The 24,296-nt window shown below is 32.6% G+C and overlaps 1 protein-coding gene across 30 annotated transcripts in view; it reads right to left on the bottom strand.

The window, feature by feature from the left end:
- Positions 1 to 24,296, bottom strand: part of LOC114327495 (uncharacterized) — a 677,364-nt gene that overhangs the window by 506,336 nt on the left and 146,732 nt on the right. For all 30 annotated transcript variants that reach the window (XM_050648891.1, XM_050648865.1, XM_050648867.1 and 27 more), the window contains exon 2: positions 21,427 to 21,482. In XM_050648891.1, coding sequence (XP_050504848.1) covers positions 21,427 to 21,482 — 56 coding nt within the window. The remainder of the gene's footprint in view (positions 1 to 21,426; positions 21,483 to 24,296) is intronic.

Below are 24,296 nucleotides of genomic sequence, written 5' to 3'. Positions count from 1 at the left end.
CCCTTTGAAATTACAAAATGAAAATGGATTTTTTCCAAAATATCAAAAACTATTAGAGATTTGTTATTGAAAATGGACATATTATGACATTCTTATGGTAAGAACATTCAAAAAAACAGTGAAATTTGTGCACAAAATTCCTTTGTTGTCTATTCGGGCATATTGAACTGTGTAGATGCAAAATTCATATTCTCCAAATTTTCATATTTTCAGTTATGTATATCAATGAATTCCTCCTTTTAAGGCGAATCGAACCGTGATAATATTTTGAAGCAAAACTCACATTTTAATATCAAAAAACCATACTGAAAATGAAGTTCTGAAACATAAGTTTTTTTAACCTCACCTCACTTGTTGCATTTACATGTGCTTGTTAAGGTTAACTAACGCTTTTATAATTGTGATTTAAATAATACGACTTTTATTACTAGTTAATAAACTAAATTACTGGTGCATAATGGATGAACTAGTAGAGCCCTCGAATGGTCAAACAAGGAAAAAGAAAATAAGTCACGAGAAGTGGAAACGAAACAAATCCGAATTAGCAAGGTTAGTTGTTGGTAGTCTACAGTCTAAAGCAAAGTTCAAATAATATGTTGCATCATAACTAACATTATCCATGATACTTTGGTGCAAAACTCACAGTTAACCACATTTTGGTACAAAACTCACATTGTCGAAATTTTAAATTAAATTCACAGAACAATCTTCATTAAATACACCCATAAATATTATGCAAACAGTTTCTATTACCGCAAAATTATTATGCAAAAAAAATTGAAGGATTATACCATGGCCTTCAATAGTAAACAGTTTTTCTCATTTTTTCCGAAAGTTGAGAAACGTGGAGAATGTGAATTCTGCATCTACACCATTAATCTGACCGCCTTTTCCAGAGCTATGTTGAAAAGGAGACACGCCAGCGCATCTCCTTGTCGCAGATTAACATGCTTTTCAAATGCCTGTGACTGTTCGCCCTGTATTTCCACTTTGCAAACAACTTTACTCATTGTAGCCTTAACCAATCTTATAAGTTTATTGGGGATGTGGAATTCATCCATGGCTTCATGCAATTTATTTCTCAGGACACTATCATAGGCCGATTTAAAATCTAAGAATATATGGTATGTGTCGATATTGAATTCATTGGTTTTTTTCAGTATTTGTCTTAGCACAAAGATCTGGTCTGTTGTTGATCGACCAGGCTTAAACCACTTTGATATTCTCCAAGAAGCTCCTCTGAATGTGCGCTTAGGCGACCACATAAGACACTCGAAAATATTGTGTATATATGCTGTATTAAGGAGGGTTATTCCTCTATAGTTTCTATTCCCTTTCTTGGGTTGTTTTGATTGATTTGTTTTTTAATCCAAGCTCTCAGTATTATTTTATATATTTAATTATATAATCCTAGCAAACAAATGCTATTTTGGACTGAGTAGACATATGAGAAGCAGAAACTTAAGCCAAAAAACAAAAATAACCATATACAAAACCCTTATACAACCAGTGTTGACATATGGATCGGAGACATGGACCATCTCCAAGGCAGTTAAGAACCTGATTCTTATATTTGAACGAAGGATCCTGCGAGAGGAAGATTCGGTGACATCTGTGAAAATGGTATTTGGAGGAGGAGGTACAACTACGAGATGTTCCACAGATATTAACAAATATTTGGCGGTAAAGACGTAGTACATATCTCTTATAAAAATAGGAAGACTAAGATGGACAGGACATCTAGCAAAATCACAGCAGAACAAACCTCCTAGAAGAATCCTTGTCACAACCTGTGGGAAGTAGAAATATGGGTAGCCAAAACTCAGATGGAAGGATGGTGTAGATGAGGATTGTAGCAAAATAGGCACAGCACACTGGCAACAGTTTGCAATGGATAAAACTGACTGGCATAATAGACTTATGAAGGTCGAGGCTCTTTTATAGGGCTGTAGCACTACTTATGTTGATATTTGGTTTTATCTACATTCCTCTCATAATCCATGTTCTTGCAATATAAAATTTTATTAAATAATAAAATTGAAATATTAAATATTAAATAATCAAATGAAATATTTCATTTGATTATGTGATTACACAGTAAAAACCATAAAAACTATGTTTTGGTTTTTTTTCTAAGCCAAGCCGCACACCAAAGAAACATGAAACGTAAATTACGTTTCATGGAAATAAACCACTGCTAAACAAATATATGTCCGGCCATTTATGAAACTCTCCGAAAATAAAAATGTGTCATGAGCATGAATCACACTCGTTTCATTGGTAGGCGGACTTTGAGATTTGTTTAGCAGTGTTTTCTTTTCATGAAACATGTTTTTCGTTTCATGTTTCATGTTTTTCGTTTCATGTTTCTTTGGTGTGCGGCTTGGCTAAGGATTTCTCTCGAATGCCCAATAATATAATATTTCAGTAGTCTCTCCCGTAATGGTTTAATCCATTACACCATATACTTTTACATACACTATACAACGTACAACAATTTGTCTATGCTTAACAAACATGTTTAGAATTCGGCAGATATAGATCAAAAAGTAAAATGACTTCATACCTTTCTCCACACCCACCACAAACAATGGTTACTACACGATTGGAATTGAGAACGGATTGTAAGATTACAAATAAATATGGCTTCTTGACTTGTCTCTTCAAGGAGATTAAGACAGTGAAAAACTCGCTTGAAATTCCATAAACACCGATCAAGCCGATGTTAACATTCAAAATTAAGATTTACAAAATTTGCTGTCTAAGTACAAGAAATATTATTAACAAAATTTGTAGCACTTTTATATCCTTTGTTTTTTTTTATAAAGTTCTATAGTCATAAAATATTAGTAATATTTTCATAGATATTGTATATTATAATCATACAAATGACAGCTTACCAGGAAGGGACTGATTTTTCTTTCTTACTTACTTATCTATGGATTTACACAACATATTCTGTATTAACCAATATTTATTACAAGAGCTATGTATATCTATCTCTAAGTTTATGAGATATCAATTTAGAAAAAGTTAAAAGTTATGTAAGTAAAGTATTTCTTCAGATGTATAAAGTAGAAAATGTTTAGTGAAAGAATTTCATAGAACATACATATTACGTGATATAAAATATATATAAAATAACCAAACAGAGAGCAAAGAAAGCAAAATATTTTAATCAGATTAGATGTATCCGAGATAAAAATAATAAAATACTAGTTCACGAAAGGGATGTCAAAAAGAGATGGAGAAAGTTCTTTGACAGCTTATTAAATAAAGAATTTGACAGAGAGCCTGTAGAGTCAACGGAGACAGTAGCAGCAATGGTCACCAAAATAACAAACGAGGAAGTGGCTCAAGCGCTTCAAAAAATAAAGAAAGGAAAAGCGGTAGGACCAGATGATATTCCTGGGAAAGTATGGTGAGCATTGGGAGAGACAGGAACAAGGTGGCTAGCAGGTCTATTTAATAGAATTATGGAAGTTGGACAAATGCCAGACGAATGGAGAAGCAGTACACTGGTACCTGCTTACAAAAACAAGGGAGATATACAACAATCTACAAACTACAGGGCTATAAAATTGCTTAGCCACACCATGAAACTATGGGAAAGAGTAATTGATAGACGGATACCTGAAGAGACCGAAATATCTGAGAATCAATTTGGCTTTATGCAGGGCAGATTAACAACAGATGCAATTTTCATTATAAGGCAGTTGATGGAAAAATACAGGAGTAAAGAAACAAACGCTCATATGGTATTCATTGATCTTGAGAAAGCATATGATAGAGTTCCTCGAGAGATTCTGTGGTGGGCACTCAATATGAAAGGAGTCCCTGGTGAATATGTGAAGATTGTGAGGGATATGTATGAGGGAGTAACGACTAGTGTTAGGACAGGTGTGGGAGAAACTGATAAATTTCGTGTGAAAGTAAGATTGCACCAAGGCTCTGTGCTTAGTCCGTATTTATTCTAATTAGTTTTGGACCAGATAACAGCGAAACTACAGGGAAACATTCCATGGTGCTTAATGTATGCTGATGATGTCGTGTTAGTAGGAAATAGTGTAAGAGAGAACAAAAACTGGAACAGTGGAGACAAGCTCTGGAGGAAAAAGATTTAAAACTTAGTAGGACAAAAACATAGTATTTGGAATGTTCATTTCACTCAAAAAAATTTAGTTCGTAATATTGATTAACAGTGATTATTGAATAGTATTTCGTTCTCACAACAATTTAATTTGTTGTTTCAACGAACTTTTAGACATTGACGAATGTACTTGGTTATTGTCACAATGATTGAATAATAATTGTGAGAATAACTAGAGTACACTAATCAATAACACTCAATTTATTCAGCCAATAACTTAGTTTCGTATATTTAATAAATACTGTTAATTGTGGCAGCAACTCACGTTCTTGATTTCGTAGATGACAAGCAATTACCTTGGTTTATCTTGACAACGTACAGATTTCATTAAAACAATGTACAAATGTTGTTAATATAGAGTAATATATGATTATTGAATAGATGTACACTGATTGTTGTGCCAACGAATGCATTAATTAATCTACTACTGCCTTTAATTCCCACAATCAATGCGTTAATTGTGACAATAATCGTGGTTGTTGAGACAATAAATGTTTTGCTTGACCATTTGAAAGGTAACGGCTTTTCCTTGAAAGTGCCGAATAATAATTGCATTTTGTTTCCAAGTGTAGTCCGTAGTAGAAGGAAGATAAGGATAAGATATAACTTATTTTTTATATTTGAATAAAAGTAAGTTTTTTCTGATAAGGTAAATACGGGAGAACATTCTCATTAAAAATAAACTTGTCAGTGTCATATGTTTGTAAGTGTTTACTTTAAATATTGTCTTGTGATGTTATTTATCAGATGAACTGAAAATGAATTTTCGAATCCTGAATGAAAAAAAAATTAGTATTTTTGAAAATTTAAACGCAGAATAAAATATTACAGTATTATCGAGGGTCTGACGTCCCTGAGAACTTCTATAATGATTATTTTAATAAGTCTCAGGGGCGAAAAAGAGAAAATTTAGTATGATTTTTTTATTTCAAATATACTATTCAAAAGAAACTTTTTGTTTATTTTAAGGGACTTTCAGCCCTCAGTAGTAATGTAGTCTTTTATTCTGCCGTTAAATTTTTCAAAAATACTTATTAGTTTTCTCAGGATTCCAAAAAAATTAATGCGTTTAAAAATAATTCGATCGAAATTTTGCCCCTGAGCTCTCAAAAATGATTAAAGTGTTATACATTTTTGAAATCACCATTTCAAACACTTTTAAATGAGCTGTCACGTGATGTACTTTCCCATTAAAAAAAATCAAATTTACGCCTGTCACCTGAAGAGGGATCGTGTAAAGTTCGAAACATTGATGTTATAATATACTTTGATAATTTTAAAAATCGACCTGTCTGAGCGTTTTGCTTATGTGCTAAAAATAAATAAGTTAATAAGGGGGGGAGGAGTGTAACACTTATTCCAGTGCACTGTATAAGCGATATAATAATTATGAGAAATCACACAGTGTAAAGTCCTAAAGGTTAAGGACAAAAAAGGGGATTTAAAAAATTATTATTAATCAATTAATATGATACATTGGGCTAATGCATTCAGTAATTATTAATATAAAATACGTTCATAGTAGGAATGAACGAAACTGATTATAAGAATGAATAGAATCGCTTGTAAGAATAACCGTATTTATTGTGCCAATGAACGGAATTAATTGTAACAATAAACGGAAATAATTGTAGAAATAAACGAAATACGTTAGGAGACAACACTGTTATTGGCACAACGAATGGTCTTCGTCGGTCAATTAACGACGTTGTTGTTTCAATAAATAGTGTTCGTTGACTCAATGAACAGAGTTCGTAATATCAATAAAGTGAGATTATGGTATACATAATGAAAGTTCATTGTTTCAATAAATAGTGTTCGTTGACTCAATGAACTGAGTTCGTAATATCAATAAAGTGATATTATGGTATACATAATGAATGTTCGTCCATTCAATAAACGTAATACATTGGCTCAACTAACGAAAATAATGAATTGATGAATATCGCTTTGTTGTTTCAATAAAACCAAGAATTGGACAAATTTTAAGAATTGCGTTTGTTGTCTGAATTAACATTTTTATTGATATTACGTACCTTTTTCGTTGAGTGTTAAAGATGGAGTTACTACAAATAAAATGGTATGTTTGGATGGTGAACTGATTGTAAAAAGCAATAGTTTTAAGTACCTGGGATCGGTATTACAGAGTAATGGAGATGCATGCAGTATATTTAGGGCTGGATGGATGAAGTGGAAAGAAGCGAGTGGTGTGTTGTGTGACATAAAAATTCCAATAAAGCTGAAGGGAAAATTCTATAAAACAGCCATAAGGCTATGATGTACGGAACTGAATGTTGGGCAGTAAAGAAGAAAGAGGAACAACGAATGCATGTGGCGGAAATGAGAATGCTTAGATGGATGAGTGGAGTGATAAAGAAAGATAAAATTAAAAATGAGTATATTAGGAGAAGTCTAGGTGTGGCACCAATTGATGCCAAAATGAAAGAGCATAGGTTAAGATGGTTTGGTCATGTTCAACGTCGAGACGTTAATCATCCAATACGAAGAATACCTGAAGTGCAGATTTCTGGAAGAAGTAGGAGAGGAAGACCAAAGAAGACCTGGGGGAGACGATAAGGCAGGACATGTTGGTAAAGGGGATTAACATTGATATGACCCAAGATAGAATTGTGTGGAGAAATGCAATTAGGGAAGCCGACCCCGCATTGGGATAAGGCAAAGAGAATGATGATACCTATTACGTGAAAAAATAATATCATTGTGAGCCAAGCAATCCTGCCAATAGGACTGTTCAACGCTTCTCATTTGTTTCGAACTTTTGTCATAATATGTCGTATAATTTGTGTATAATATTAATATACGACATATGACAAAAACACGAAACAAATGAGAAGCGTTGAAAAGTCCTATTAATAGAAACCAAAAGGTTATTAAGTTCAGTGTAATTGCTATTTCTAAAGTCACAAAAATAATCCTCATGAGCTCGTCTTGACGAATTAGATGTATTTGAGATTGTTAGAAAACGTTCATAGGCAATATGACGTACTATTTTAAGAATATACGACTATTCTGGATTATCGCGATCACAAATATTTTATAGGGCTTTTCGTCGATTGTCATTTGTTTCGAGCCTCTGTGATATTTCGTATAATCCGTGTATATTAATATTATACACGGATTATACAACATATGACAGAAGCTCGAAACAAATGACTGTTGTTGAAAAGCCCTATTGTGCAACATAAGAAGTACTTCTTAATCAGTACTAAATTAATCCTTTTTATTGGAACAATTATTAGGTAATATCTTCCATAGATAGAAAATGTATGGGAGATATTAAAACTACACATAAAAGCACGAAATACAGCCCCAAATTCAATTGCGGAATTGCAACTCCTGCTCCACAGAAGGAATGGAATCGACTTACCGGACTTACGCAAGAAACCATCCAAAATTTCTGCGCAGCATGCATAGAAGGATTCAGGCATCACTAGAACTAAACTAAGTAGTAAATTGTTACAATGTTGCCCTAAAGAGTGTTTTATTGTTAATAATCTTAGATAGTGTTTTAGATGTTGTTTTATGCGCCAAATTAGATGCTATCAGTGGCGACGCGTGACTTTTTCTAAAGTGTTACCAAAACCAGATGTAAAAAAATCTTATTTAAAAAATTATTTTGAACCTACCAAATATAAGCTTTTGTTTTCAATATTGTGGGATAAAATTAAACAAATCACTATTCCCCAATTATATGTATGTAATAATGTATATGTAATTAATAGGTATAACAATAAATAATAAACAAACTAAACAGATTATTTTACCATAAAATTAACATTAAAAAATGAACAAGTAGGAAAAAGAATATATTTTGAAAACTATTGTTTATATTTTAAGTCTTCCATTTTCAATAATCTCATATTTTTCTTCAAAATTATATTTAAAAAAAATGTACAAGGATAATAAATTTTCAAGTGGTTGATCAATTACGCAGCAACACTCTTCCATGTTTAAATGCACGCACACTGTAATCTGTAACAGGTACTTAAACTTACGTTACCAAACCAAAAAATGGCAACAATACTGATATACACAGCGTGCCTACACCATCGCTAGAGCCGTTGCTCCTTCAAAATTTTCAGAAACGAACCAGTCCCGAGCGATAGCGAAGACCATCCTGCGTTACCACAACCAAAAGTGGTAACAACGTATAATAACGTTCAATGGATTCACATAATCTCGCCAATATTTTCGTGCGTCTAGTTGGCTATTTACTGAATTAAATCCTTCACGCACTGCTATCTATAATGACAGTTTTCACAAACTAAAAACTTCTACATATTATAATATGAGATATAGCAGATAAACTTGTTTTTGAAACGAAATGACTTGTTATAATGCCTTATAATGACATTTTTGAGTCCCTTCTATTAAAAAATTATTCTTTTATTGATACTTTATGATATAACACACAAATTTGTTTAAATATATACCAAATCATTGTAAGATCGCTAAAAATGATATTTTAAGAAAAAAAGAAGACTGTTCGGGCCTAAATGTTTCAGCTCGAGCTTATGTATTATGTACACACCAAGTTTCAGACAAATCGGAGATCAAAAAGTTTGTGTTTGAGTGATTTGACATGGAATGTACCATACTTATTTCCTTTTGGTGGAAAGCTTTAGGGCCTTTAATACGCTCATCCAGAAACTCCACCTTAATCTGGCCAGCGTCACATTGGCTATACATTAACAGAAAAGAAATCGATCGAACGTCGATCCATAATTCATAAATCCGTACAAATCTAGATCGAAGGTTTTCTCGTGAACTAATTGTTAGTAGGCGTTGGTCATTGTTGTTCTGCGTTTACGAAAGTAAAAGTGAGATTGGAGAGGTAGAAGGGGAGATACGCCGCCGCGGCTTTTAAATTTATTGGATGTTGCTGTTTTTATAGGGAGAATAATTCAAATCTTTCGGCTATAAAAAGCAGGTCATTCGCAAGTTTCATTACACTGAGTCATAAGATAGACAATCACTGTTTCACTGTAATGCTTTCATGGTAGATTAAAGAGAAGAAAAGCATAAGAACGGAGGTATCTTACAGTATGTAGTACTTAAATATGCGTGTTTGGATATGTATGAATAGCTTATGGTATGGCAAGTCTTTGAAATAATGTTCGATAATAAAACATAATTTATAATGACGCTACAATACTGAGTAGTCTGTACAACTTTTTTACAAATAGACCAAGACATTTAAAAATAAATTCGATTTTTATTTACAACCCCTATTCACTTGCAACTTTTGGTATTGGGATGCCGTTAGGAAAAATGTCTATAACAAAAAAATGTGCATAATTACATTTACAGTGCATACAATGCATCCAAATGCATTGATTTTGTTGCTCGGGGGTTTTTGGGGTCGCTGTACATAAATACGCCATCATAACCTGCCCCCGGAGCACCTGGTGCACAGGTTTGCTGGTAAGGCACGTCATCTGGACTTTAGAGAGCTTTCGGCACTAAATTTGATGCAAACAGATTAAGTACTCGGGGGTTTTGGGATCGGTGAACAAGACTATGACATCAATCGCTGAGCAACAAAATCTGACCCGTAATATACTGATTTTGACATGTTTATGCACTTTTGGTTGAACTTTATGCACTGTAAATGTAATTATGTTATGGCGAGCACGCCACTGTGTGTGTTTTTATTTCAATATCTAGATTACATCGGAGATGATAAACACCCACGCTGATAATTTCGAGGTGTCAGTGATATGTTCCAGGACTATGAAAGATTTTAAGAAATAGTTTGTATTCATTAATTTAGTATCGTTTTGTACCCTAAGCTGTTAACATCTCAATAAACTTGTGCATTTCCTTCAGAGTTTCGTTACTTAATTCTCCAACGAACACACATCATTTTATACAGAATAAAAGTATTATCATTTCCATTGATTTTTCTATTGTAGACTTTTTTCCTAAACGTTGTAAATAGATAGGTGATGCATTTAAAAATCGATTTATTCCTGTGTTCTTTGTTCTAAATGCCCTGGTCTAAATTGGCTCGGTCTTTCATCAATTTGTATTCAAACCAGATGTTCACGTTTTGGAGAACTGATTAGATTTTGTCTCTTCATTGCCTTCTGGGACTACCAGGGTCCTGTTTCCTGCAGGAACCTCTTCCAATAATGTCCCCAAAAGACTATTTCCTGCAAGGCCCACCTTAATTATTGTGATTTAATCTTCTGTACAATACCACTATCATTTAAAGTGCTCTTATTTATATTTTTTTCTTATTCTATACTGATTCTTGATTATACATGGTGGTTAAATATAAAAATTTTTCTTTTTCCGAATATTTTTCTTTCAAATCGTTTCAGTTTTACTTTATTTGCTTTGGTAATTGTTTGGTAAAGAATGCTTAACCGTAGATTCCTGAGGTTAAAATAGGTCGATTTAAGCTATCTTACCTTAGTACAAAAGTTGATAATAACCGAAATACAAGGTGTCAAAGTTAAACTTTTATTTTATTTATTCTTGAATATTTCCTGACAGGCACGGGATAACAACACGAAATTTGGTAAGCGGGGGTTTTTGGGACGAGAAATCTAAATTCGCCACCAAAAATGATGTATTGCCCAGAGGGCGCCACATACGTCTTTCAGTGCTCATTTAATACGTTCAGTTTTTTTATACCCACTCTACAGACTTTTTGAATCAAAATTTGTATTCTCTTAATATTACTTAAAAAAGATATACTACATTCATCTCGCTAAACTCAACCGTTTTTGAGATAAACGCATTTTCAATCGCCAAAGCAACATAATTTTTTGCATTATTATCAGTAGTAATTGCACAAGAGCTCTAAAATTATCGAATTTTTCCCGAATGACACTTTGACAGTTTTAATTTCACGACCCGAAGGGGAGTGAAATTATGTCAAAGTGTCACGAGGGCAAAAATTCGACAATAATTTTAGAGATCGAGTGCAATTTGTTGCGATTATTTCATGAATAAACCTGTTCAAAACAAAAATTTTATTGTAATTTATTTATGTAAGTACAAATTAGTACAATTAAACACACAGTTGTTATAAATATTTGACGGTTGAAAGTCATCACTTTTATAACTATAACTTTTAAAACATTAATTGTCATTAATGTCACTGAATGTATTTTTTCGTAGCAACGAAGGGCATCTGACGTAATATACTTGACGACGGGATATTATCAAAAATTATCACCTTAATTTTCATTTCTGTAGCTTTATATTGGTCAGAATCTCCTATGAATGAAATAATCAGTAGTAATTGCACAAGAGCTCTAATATGATTGAATTTTTCCCTAGTGACACTTTGACAGTTTTAATTTCACGAGTCAAAGGCGAGTGAAATTATGTCAAAGTGTCACGAGGGCAAAAATTCTATATTAATTTTAGAGATCGAGTGCAATTTGTTGCGATTATTTCATGAATAAAACTGTTCAAAACCAAAATTTTATTGTAATTTATTTATGTAAGTACAAATTAGTACAGTTAAACACACAGTTGTTATAAATATTTGACGGTTGAAAGTCATCACTTTTATAATTTTTAAAACATTAATTGTCATTAATGTCACTAAATGCATGTAGGATTGTAAATAGTTTACCTTATATTTTAAATTTCCCTGTATATCATTTTTCCTTGATTATTAGTAGAAATACGAAACGAACGGCCGTCCCTTAGGGCAGCTGTGTGGGCGTATCTAACCGTTGTGTTTATTTTCGATCGTTAAAGATCAACAAGTAGCGAAGTAGCTAGCTTGACTAATTTTTGTAGTTTTGGGTTATTGGAAGATGTCGGTATATGCTTTGAACCAATTTTAATTGGGTTGTTTCACAGGAAAAAGGAGATTAGCCTAAGAGGGTTTGCTTTAGCGTAGGGAAAGAGAACGAATACACTGAGTCGATTATAACATCACAGCCAAGACAGACGTGCTCTTAGGGTTAATAAGACGTAAAAAGACGAATTAAGACGGGTATTATATTGATTAGACGCAAATTATCTATAAATACATTTCTTTTTTGTAAGAATAAGAACACGTAAGATTTTAGTCGCAATTACACAACACTTTTACATTTCGTCAATTTAATAGTATCAATAATTTAGTCATCTATTTTATTAATTAAAACTGTTAAATATCAAACGGACTTTTATTACGATTGTCTTTAAAGAAAACCTACATGTATTTTTTCATAGCAACGAAGGGCATCTGACGTAATATACTTGACGACGGGAAATTATCAACAATTATCAGTTCAATTTGTATTTCTGTAGCTTTCTGTTGGTCGGAATCTCCTATGAAATAATCATTGTAGTTACACCCGAAAAATAACTTAAAACCATAAAAATTTACAAAAATGTATCGCAAATTTCTTCAAATGAAATTTTCGATGCAATGACATAAATATGAGAACTGGCACAATTATTATGGTTTCAAGTTTATTTTTAGGGTATAACTCCAATGATATTATGCAAAAAATTATGTTGTATCGTAGATTTAAAATGCGTTTATCTCGAAAACAGTTGAGTTTAGCGAGATGAATGTAGTATACCTTTTTTAAGTAAAAATATTAAGAGAATAAAAATTTTGATTCAAAAAGTATGTAGAGTAGGGGATAAAAAAACTGAACGTATTAAATGAGCACTGAAAGACGTATGTGACGCCCTCTGGGCAATACATCATTTTTGGTGACGAATTTAGATTTCTCGTCCCAAAAAACCCCCGCTTACCAAATTGCGTGTTGTTATCCTATGTGTGTCAGAAAATATTCAAGAATAAATAAAATAAAAGTTTAATTTTGACACCCTGTATTTTGGTTATTATCAACTTTTGTACTAAGGTAAGTTAGCTTAAATCGACCTATTTTAACCTGAGGAATCTACGGTTAAGCTATGGCCCATTCTTTACCAAAAAATTATTCAATATTATTAGTCAATATTCAGTATTATTCAATTTTTCAATTTGGTCAAGTTTTTGCTACCATTTTAAATTTGTTTTCTTTGCCATACAGTGCAACTACTATTTATTTTACGTCCATCGTTTGATAGGAGCAAAAATGAATCTACTTTTTTTTAATCGGTTCAAATTGCCTCCTCGTTTATAACTAAATACCAGGTTGCGTATTAAAGGAAATAAATCAAGTAAATATCGCGCAATTAGTAATAAGAGCATTGCAACTGGCCCATAATTACAAGAAATTAACTTTTATTCTGCTCTGGTCTTTATCAGATCCGAGCAAAAGTGTGAAAACAAGTTCTTCGGAAAAAATCGAATTTACTATTCATCCTTAGAGTCACTGCCAGATCGTATCTCGCAAGAGATATGGGCTGTCGTGTAAGCAAGGAAATTTGTTGAAGGTTATTTTCAGGCTTAGCACTTTAGTGGTAGTAAAACGTTTAATCGGAGATTCAGGTGGAGATATAGAACTTTGCATTTACAGACGAGGTAAGTCTTCTTACAACACACCGATGTTAATAGAAAAGTATGGCTTAGGGATAACTAGCGATAGCTGCGAGGATAATGTTGAGTGTCAAAAAGAAAAACAAGTTCCAACATAATTTGGACTAAATTTAACAAAAATTGTCGCAAAAAGAATACTGAGAACACTAACTCACTAACATAGCAATATACGGCGTAGAAACATGGATCATGACTTAAAAGACAACAAGTCGTATTAATACTTTTGAAAGAGAGCTATTGGAATCCATTTGCGACAATGGTACAGTGTGTCTGCGTAACTTGGAACGATATGGAAAACTTTTTTAATATCAATTTTACGAAAAAAAGTTATTCTTTTTAAAGTGGTCTGCATAGTGTAAAACCTAAGACGCAATCATCAGATATCAAATTTTATCAACAGTATACGAGGTACGTCAAAAAATATGAATTTCGCTCAAGAGTAAAGTGCCTTTATATTTCACAATATCGAAAATTTTCATTAAGAAAAGTTGTTTGTAATTAAAAATTATGTTATTACATTTGCACTCTTCTGATTAAAAAAAAATTTGAAAATTTTCCTCAAATCACGTACACCCAACATCATTTTATTTATGATACAGTACTTCTCATGATCATCTTTCAGTGCGTCACAGTTTTTCGATTTCTTTCTAACGCATTAAATTGTATGTGACAGAAAAAAGGCACGTCGGTTATTACATTTCGTCGGTGACATTTTTATAACATTTATTCTAGTTATTCTAGTTGTCGATAGATGGCGCCATAATAAAAAAATAATTTTTTTTAATTAGATAATAATATTACAAATATAATCTGTATAATTTATAAGACTATACAAAACAAAGAAAATACCATTTTATAAATGCAAGAAACACATTTGATTTGTTTTTATTCCAAATTGAAAATAAAATGTGACAACTGTCAGATTTAGCTAAAATGTCATGTTAGAATAAATGTCATAAATGTGTATTATCACGGACTTACTCTTTTTCCTATCATTTGTTACGCACTGAAAAATGATCATGAAAAGGACAATAGCTCCTTTATCATTAATTTTACGAAAAAAAGTTATTCCTTATAAAACGTTTTGCATAGTCTGACAACTAAGATAAAATTATAAGATATTAAATTTTGTCAATTTTATACGAGGTATGTCAAAAAAATATGAATTTCGCTGAAGAGTAAAGTACAGTGGAACCTCGATAACTCGGATTAATCGGGACCACGGCCGATCCGGGTTATCGAAAATCCGGGTTAGCCGGAGAGCATTGTAATAATTAATAAAATACGGTATACTTATAGATAAAATCCGTTATAATTAAAATAACATGAAATATATATGCACGTATAGATAGAGTATTGTTCATTTCTAGGTAAAAAAAACTCAGTCAGTTTCGGTTGTGTCAATTTCGTCTGCCATCGGAACGATGTTATGTTATTTAAGAACAGTGGCTCTTTCATTGTTTAAAGTTTAAAAGACCATTGTTCTAAAAATAATTTTTTAAAAGACAGTTGAAAATAAATAAAGAAATAAAAGGTGCCTGTTTGCGATAGCCCGATAATGGATAATGAACGTCGCTCTGCCGCCGTGTGCCATGAGTCATTTTTACCGTATAGTTCAAATTACACAAATACCCATTATCTCTCAAATATTTATTATGGTTGAAGCCAAGTTTTATCAATGAAACTCGATATTTTTAAGACATTCCAGAAGCGGCTACAGATAAAATGTTTTAACATAATACATACATTTTTATTGTTGAAATGTTTGTCTGAAGAAAATCGGTCCGGGTTAGCCGGACTTCCGGGTTATCGGGGGCCGACTTATCGAGGTTCCACTGTACCTTTATTTTTCACAATATTGAAATTTGTTATTATAAAAAGTTGTTCAGAATTAAAAACTATATTTCAATATGCAATTGCATCCTTCTAGATGAAATATTGGGAACTAAAAAGGTATTTTACTCTTCAGCGAAATTCATATTTTTTGACATAATCTCGTGTAAAATTGAAAAAAATTGATATCTTATGATTCTACTTAGAATTGATATCTTATGATTGCATATTAGTTTTTGACTATTCACACATTTTTATAAAGAATAACTTTTTAATTGATGGATTCGACCGTTACTTGATGGAAGTTCATTTTATCTCACAATAAAACACTGAAAAACGTTTGTTTTTCTATACTTCCACAAAATTTATTACAACTATGTTATTACTACAGCTGTTTCGGCAAAGTGCCTTTCTCAAGTGATATATTTAACAATGTGTTTGCCTTTTTAAGTCTTTAACTGAAGAGGTTGAGGAGTGGGGAGCTGTTTGTCTCGAGTTGGTCATTCAGAATTATATCTGTATTTTTCAAGAATCAATGGAAATTAATAAATTGAAAAATACAGATATAATTCTGAATGACCAACTCGAGACAAACAGCTCCCCACTCCTCAACCTCTTCAGTTAAAGACTTAAAAAGGCAAACACAATGTTAAATATATCACTTGAGAAAGGCACTTTGCCGAAACAGCTGTAGTAATAACATAGTTGTAATAAATTTTGTGGAAGTATAGAAAAACAAACGTTTTTCAGTGTTTTATTGTGAGGAATAACTTTTTGTTTGTAAAATTAATAATAACGGAGCTATCATAAATAAAAATGATGTTGAGTGTCCGTGATTTGAGGAAAATTTTCAATTTTTTTTTCAATTAGAAGAGTGTAAATGCAGATTATAACATGATTTTTAATACCAAAAAAACTTTTCTCAATGAAAATTTTCGATATTGTGAAATATAAAGGCACTTTACTCTTGAGCGAAATTCATATTTTTTTACGTATCTCGTATACTGTTGATAAAATTTGATATCTGATGATTGTATCTTAGGTTTTAGACTATGCAGAGCACTTTATAAAGAATAACTTTTTTTCGTAAAATTGATATTAAAAAATTTCCCATATGGTTCCAAGTAACGCAGACACACTGTATATGGGGAATAATATTCAACCACGAGTTCAATATTACAAAGAACCATCTAGCAAATTATGCAAAAATACAAAGATTGCGCTGGGCAGGTCACTTTATAAGGATAAATAACGACAGAACACCTAAACGAACGCTTAGCGGACTATGGTGGGATGTCGCCCAGTAGGAAAACCAAGGAACAGGTGGATAGACGAAGTGAAAACTGATGCTTAAGAGACGTTAAGGGTGGATAACTTGGAGAGAGTGGCCAGGGACAGAGATACTTGGAAGCGGTTGCTGGGGAAATCCAGGGCCCGACTTGGACTGTAGCGTTATAGGAGAGAGAGAGAGAGAGAGGATCAATGAACCAGACAGTAGCAGAATTGGCACTAGTGTAATTTTTCTTTTTCGTTTTCTTGAAGTAAACATTTTTATTATTGTTTTACAATAGGATAATAAATTCAGCGATAGAATCTAATGATAATAGCAAAAAACAAAACGAAAAAAGGCAAGAAGAGTATAGTTCCTTCAACATGAAACAAAAGTTAGAAAAATATATAGATATATAAAAAAATATGTAGAACGCCACCTATAACAAAAATGCAAAGTGAAACTGGAGCAGAGAATGAAAGGAAATAATCAAAATATTGAAAATTATAAAAGATCCACCAAATGAAGAAACAAGCAGAGAGAATGGAGAGATTAGCAATTAAAAAACTCATACTTATATTGAAGCAAAAGTGGTAAAAAGGTTGTATGCTTTAAGAAAGGATTTTTGTGTTTGTCTCATAACTCCTTAAATTTTATTTTGGTATTTTATTAATGATTTTCTTTTAGAAGCTGGTCTCCAGCATACCATCACGGTGACGTTTACTCTGGTCTTTTTTCTTTGTTTTAAAAAGTTTCTGACATAAACATTAAAACATAAACTGATAATATGTTTTAGACTAAAGGTAGGTTATCTAAATGGTAGGGTACCTACAATTTTTATTTAGAGTTAAATATTGACGTGATAAAGCTTCAGTCCCTTAACTTAACAACATTGACACCTGTTTTTTTAATTAAAAACGAGAAAAATTTATTGAGTATTTGTTTGTTAAGTCCACTTATACTCTTCTTTGACAGCATAATGCCAAACTCTCGCTTATTTACGTTTACTAGACAACTATTACCTCTCGTAAACGATAGCATCGTTATTTCCCATAGAGCTAACGATTTTCTTCAGTTCCGTCCTTGTCAAATCTTCCCGCCGTATCTTTTTCATGGTCAATTATAAAATAATTATTCGCACGAATATGAAACGCGAATATTTTCCTCATTAAAACATAAATACGGCACTACATTCGTTTTTATTTGTTGTTGTATGGCTAGCGAGATTTACAGTGTTGATGTCGTTTGGCGAGGTTCCCACAGCACTGGAGTACTTGCCCGTGGAAGTTAATTTTAATAACGAAGAAATGTAATTTATATTTAAGAAGTGTTGTATGTAAGGTCCTTGGCACTCAAGGTATGCTATGTAATGATAGTCTATACAAAGAAAGGGAAGAAACAATTAACACCGAAGCAGAAAATCAAAAATATATGTGGATCTTGACAAAAGCAAAGCGTTTGTTGTTGTATTTACCGAAAGAAATGTTTCATTTGACTCGAATTTAGGTAATATTCAATTTTTCACATGCAAAGAACAAGATTATATTGTTTAATACAAATCAATATCAAAATAATTACTATTGCTTATGTCAACTGACTTTCATTCCTACCCCTTTAGATCTGATATTTTGGACAGTGAAAAACAAAATCGCTCTCTGATTTTGGTTCCCGTAGAGAATAGACGCTTTTTCTCCTCTCTCTCTATCTCATGATTGCTGTCTACCAAATAGCAGAGACGTTTTTTTTATCTTTTTGAACTAGTTAAAAAGTTAAAGTGACGTGTACACGTGAATCCGCTAAAGACAAATTCAATTCATGCGAGAAAATACCGCGTGTGATACCTACTTTTTGAGTACCAGTGAATGTTACACAAATGAAATATCAGATTTATATCTAATATCTGGGTCACATTTATAGACCCAAATTTCTGCATAGGTATCAGTTATTTGGGTAACTAGTTATCTGGTTGATAAGTTATTTTGTTAGTTTTTGTATCATACACTTTTTTTCTACTGTATTTCGGTTGTGATAGTATTTCTCTGGCTTCTTTTGTCGCTGTAAGGGCTCGTTTTGTACATTTGTCGGAAGTCTACAGGTTTTTCCAAACACTTATTCAAACAATAAGTAATCTGTCGCTGAGTGTACATACGAAAAATAGAAATATTGTACCTATTTACCACAATTCTTGTGGAATTTTCACAACTGAGTCCTAAGATGTGTATTTAAATATTTATGAGTCTTCTCCAAAGCTCAGATAATGTGGAAATATGGTGTCTAGATTAGCTGCTCTATTTACAACAATGAGGAGCATATCCCTTTAAAAATCCTTGCCATAAACTTTGAGCCTTAGCCTGTCTACAGAAAGCTCAAAGTAGAAGTGGAAGATCAAGTGAAAACAGAACCGCAGAATGCCCGAGTGAACCAACATGGAGAAATAAAAATGTCGGAAATGACAGTCAGAATTTACCACTGATGTGGGAGGGAGTTTACTTCCTCCCACATCACTGGAATTTACAAAACAGTCACAAACAATAATTAAATCCACGGCACAAACACGACCCGACAGACAGAGAACAAAAAGGATACTAGAAACAAAAGATACAAATCCTTAGAATAATAAATTATTGATGGTAAGACACTTTGAGACAGAGAAATACAGATATAGGACGGAGATGCAAAATGGAAAACAACAAGGACTGGGTAAGAAAGAGAAGACTGGAATGGAACGATCATATACGCGGAATGACAGCAAATAGGGTAGTAAAGACGGCGAAAGATGGTTTTCCAATAGGAAGAAGATCAGTGGGAAGACCACGAAGACGATGGAACGACAATTTACTGGAGCCACATTGAAAAGCAGACAATCATGTCTACACAAAAAGAAGAAGAAAGAAATTCCCTTAAATTTACTCAGTTCTTATTCTATTTAGATACGTATATTTTACGTACCGAAAAATGCTTATAATGTCTTTACTATTGTTACGAATTTGTTCTTTATCGGAAGAACCTTGTCTTATCCACATGATAAATAGGGACACAAGTACCAGACGACGACCTGTCAAAGGTGTAGATTAAAAAATGAAACTAGTCTTAAGTTCAACATTCTCGAGTCCTTCGATCCACTTTCGGTTGTGTCCAGTGCATTATATATCGCCCCGGCCACTTTCTCCTTCTCATTTGCTTACACAATGAGAAGAACGCCGATCGTTTTTTGATAGTTTGACCATTGCGATTCCACCAAGAGTTAACAATGGCTGAGATAATTTGTTCACGGAAATAGTCCCTGGCTAATTGTTCACAAGTTTTGGACCAATTAGCTATTAATGTCGTATGCTGACGCACTTAGTTATTAGTTTATTTACACGTTGCAATTTTCCGCGAACAATTTTCGGACATCTCTTACTGTTTCTAACTCAAAATACACAAAAATTTCTAACCTTAACAAATATTATCTCATATACATAAATAATACCCATAGATATATACCTAGTATGCGCTCTGCAATCTATCTAAAACTGTTCCTCCAGTGCGATAGAGAAAAACGTAAACAGGAGCTGTATCTCTTTCCAATCGGCAGGATTTGTCAAATCGGTGACAGTGGAAAAGTCACGTGATCGATTAGTTAGAGATCAGTTAGAGCGATTTCAAAAATTAGTAAGTTGGTTAGGATTAGCCAACAACAAACAAAAAACTTGACATTTTAAAGTGTCTGTAAGCATATCGCTTGCGCTGACTAAAAATCCGCACTCTAATCCACAAACCGAATCACCGGTTTCTGACTGATCATGAACCAGTCAGAAAAACTCCGCGAACATCAAACTTTCAGTCAATGTGCCGGATTAATAATTAACACCGCGAACGTTGAAAACACAACTGCGCATGCAAATCATTTAGAAACTAGTCATGGATTGTCTCCGTGAACAAAGCTAATGTTGACTTTATACATTTTTGGGTCACTGTTTTCATTAATCCGCAAAAAGCAGTACCTATTCAGTTGGAGAGTAATGATAATATTTATAATTAACGAGAATATAATTGGGAAATGAGTGGAATGCATTGTTGACGTTTTATAAACTAACGATTCGAGATCTTCTTCCTAGATTAGTCTCGAGAAGGATTATATAAAAAATTCCATAATATTATTGCCAAAGATGAGATATTTATTCCAGTAGGCTTGCGGGTAAGAATATATCTACGTGACTCTGTGACCACTATAGAGTATAACGCCATTGCCTAAAAGTGCGGCTGATTTGTTCCTCGAGTCGAGAACCCTAGCAAACCATGTCCAAATCCTCGTATTACTCTGTCGAAACCTCAAACTCCACAAAATCTCCTCTAATATCCCTCATATTTTAACGTAGTAGGTTATTGCTCCATTTTCCCGGATGTGTTTACAAGATAGAGAAATTAGATTTTAGTCTCCCGCATTTCAGAAGCACATGATTTTTTTGATAGCAGTCAGATAAAGCCAGAATTATTTTCTTTCCTTGTATTATATTTTCCCTTATTTCGTTTTCCGTTAGGAGATAGCTTTTCAATTTTCCAAGGTAAAACTGTTATTTCCTTCTCCTATGTACATGTATTTTGTTTTTGTTGCATTTACGTTGAGACACTTTATTGCCTTACAGATTTATTTGTCATTGTTATTTCTATTTATGTTATTATCATTCATTTTTCTAAAATAATAATAAAAACATCACTTACCGTCGTATGCAGCCATGTAATCCAAACGACTAGAGGAATAATTATCTTCATTTTTGCTGAAAACAAAAAAATCGTTAGTCTGCTAGGTAATAGCTATATATAAAATTGCATATAAAATGTTTTAATTAGCCAAAGTTTTTATATTTAACAGAGCAAAGGCTTGCTCACAGTAAAGAGTTGTCAAACATATTTGGTCTAGAACTAAAATAAAAATCGTAACCAACCTAATTTTTCAAAATCAATAGAAGCAATATTTACTATACGATCACCTTCCAGTTTACTCAGTCATCCTCTCTCATATCTTTTACTCAAAGTTTTAGCTATAGTCCAAGTAATGAAGCTTAAAATAGGACAAAACCTCGCAATTTTTACAGAATGGATCGATTTGCTTGAAAATTTGAGAAGAGATAGTGGATAGTCCAAGGATCAAAATCTATATCATGCCAAAAGGCGCTTTTACCATGGGGGTGGTTACCACCCCTTGAGTGAGCTATTGACAATTAAATCTTGTAATATCATGCAAAAACCACCTTTACCAACCCTTTCAATGCTACCTCTTTTTTGACTGAGAATTTTAAAAGGATTTAATATTAATAGCCTTATACATCTTGTAAAAACCTACAAAATTCTTTCTAAGATAAAAAATAAAAAGTTGCGGTTAAAAAATCAATATATTTTTTGAAAAAAAAAGGAGAAATCCAATTGGAAGCATAATATTGTAAGTTGGCGGTGTTTTTAGTCATTGGCCTTATTTATTCTTCTTTATATATGCATTATTAATAGATTCTAGAAGCTTGACTGGCTTAGAATGATTAGTTTTTAAAAAACTAAAGTTTAAAGCGAATAACGAATGTTTGCAATTTGGTAAAAAATGTCATTTTCTTCAGAATAGAAAGATTTGCGTCAGAGATACGAAAAATGTTTAAATATGCAATTGTAGGTAATTTAATTCCCAAGAACTTGGTTTGATAAAATTTATTCTACGGCAAAAATTGAGTGAATCGTTAATGAGTATACCATCGAAAACATTGATTTTTAGATATAAACACTTTCGATAGCGAATAAATCAAAAACTATTAATTTTATCAAAAACATGTATAGAACATGTTTTCTTAGAATGAATGTTTTTATTAACTTTTTCGGTCAAAATATAATAAAATATTTCCACCCCCGACATGGGGTGGCAACCACCCCCATGGTAAAAGCGCCTGTCAGCATCATATAGATTTTGATCCATGGACTATCCACTACTTATTCTCAAATTTTCAAGCAAATTGATCCATTCTGTAAAAATTGCGAGGTGAAAAGCTTTGGTTCCTGGACTACTATCCCTTGTAGCAAGGGCTCATTGTTTCCTCATTTTGCTCAATATACCAATTGTTCATCAAAATTTTATAATTGTATTGTTTTTTCCTTTATTCTTCAATATTATGTTTGTGATTTGTGCCATGTATAAATATACTGAAATAACAACAGAAGACCTAGTAGAACGCTTAGCGGAACTATGGTGGAACGTCGGCCAGTAGAAACTAGTAATTTTGTTAATCTATAATCATTCCAATCACATAAATTTTATTCAATAAATAAATCTGTTCCTTTTTGATTCTCCACCAATGATCCATGATTTTCATTTCTGTGAAGTATTTGGGTTTGTATTGTTATTTATATGTGATGTGACCAGGGTGGACTATTTGAAAAATAATATCTAAAACTACATTTCAACAGGGGAGGATATTATTTTGATGATTATAGTTTGATCACTTTACCTTCAGCTTGTAGATTAGTGTAGATGTGCATTTGTAATGAGCTGTCAGTTGTAAACAAATAAAGTATAAGTACACAAGTGTAATACAAATTTTTACTTTAAAAGGCTTGTTTCTCAGTAAAGGATGTTTTTCTAAAAAATGTTAACGCAATAAACTTTGACGATTGTGTCTGTGTGTATGTGTATACCAAATATTTTTTTATAATATGAGTTTTGATCAATGAACGCGTAAGATTAACACTTTTTTAAAAGCGACAACGTCCTATTTGCATCGCTCTAAACGCCGATTAAAAGAAAACGGATGTAATTACGAAGCAGAAGAAGAGATCCGAACGCGCAGCGAGTACCAGCACTGCAATTTCGTCGGCCAACCTAGGTTTTTAACCAATTTTCCGCTTCTAGTTATTTGTGCGCTCAAACAGAAAAACATACGTTTGAGGTGAGTAATTACCCGACAGGTGTATCTATTCATTCAGTACGTACGAGTACATACAGATTTGGATAATTTATATTTATGCTATTAAGTTCATTATTAACGAAGAGCGCTTTAAATTACTGAAAAAAAGCAAACAGGATAAGGGATTAATTAGTTAGACCTGATTTACTAATGTGTCTAGCCTCTACTAACTATTTTGTCATAGCCAATTTCTTTTTTAAATATCATAGATGTCTAAGATCCGAATAGGAGGTCGAAATGTACCTACCCATCTGCTTGCCGGATGAAACATTGTTCTTATTAAATTTCATACATAGATAAATATTTCTAGCATGGGTTGCCTATCAAAACCGTGTCATAGCTATGCTTAAGGGGGGCAGTAGGGGTTGAAATCAATATTTCAAGCACATTTTTTTTGAAAGTATGGTGGAATTATTTTATTTTTAAATTAAATAGGCATATTTAATACAATTCGTAGATTATTCAAGAAAAAATTAAAAGAAAAATATTGAAAATATGCCAACGGTGACAAATTTTTGAAGACACCTCAAAATATAATGAATTTTGTGGTGGACATCAGAACTCATCATTAGCTCATGTTAAACAAAAAATTCAAAAAATATTTTATTAGCTTATGAGTTTTTCGAGGTCACACTGTCGCGTTTTTTA

Source organism: Diabrotica virgifera, chromosome 4 (assembly GCF_917563875.1).
Source record: "Diabrotica virgifera virgifera chromosome 4, PGI_DIABVI_V3a".
Lineage (NCBI taxonomy): Eukaryota > Metazoa > Arthropoda > Insecta > Coleoptera > Chrysomelidae > Diabrotica > Diabrotica virgifera.
Note: the sequence above shows the minus strand (reverse complement) of the source record. Positions and strands in the feature narration are given on the sequence as shown.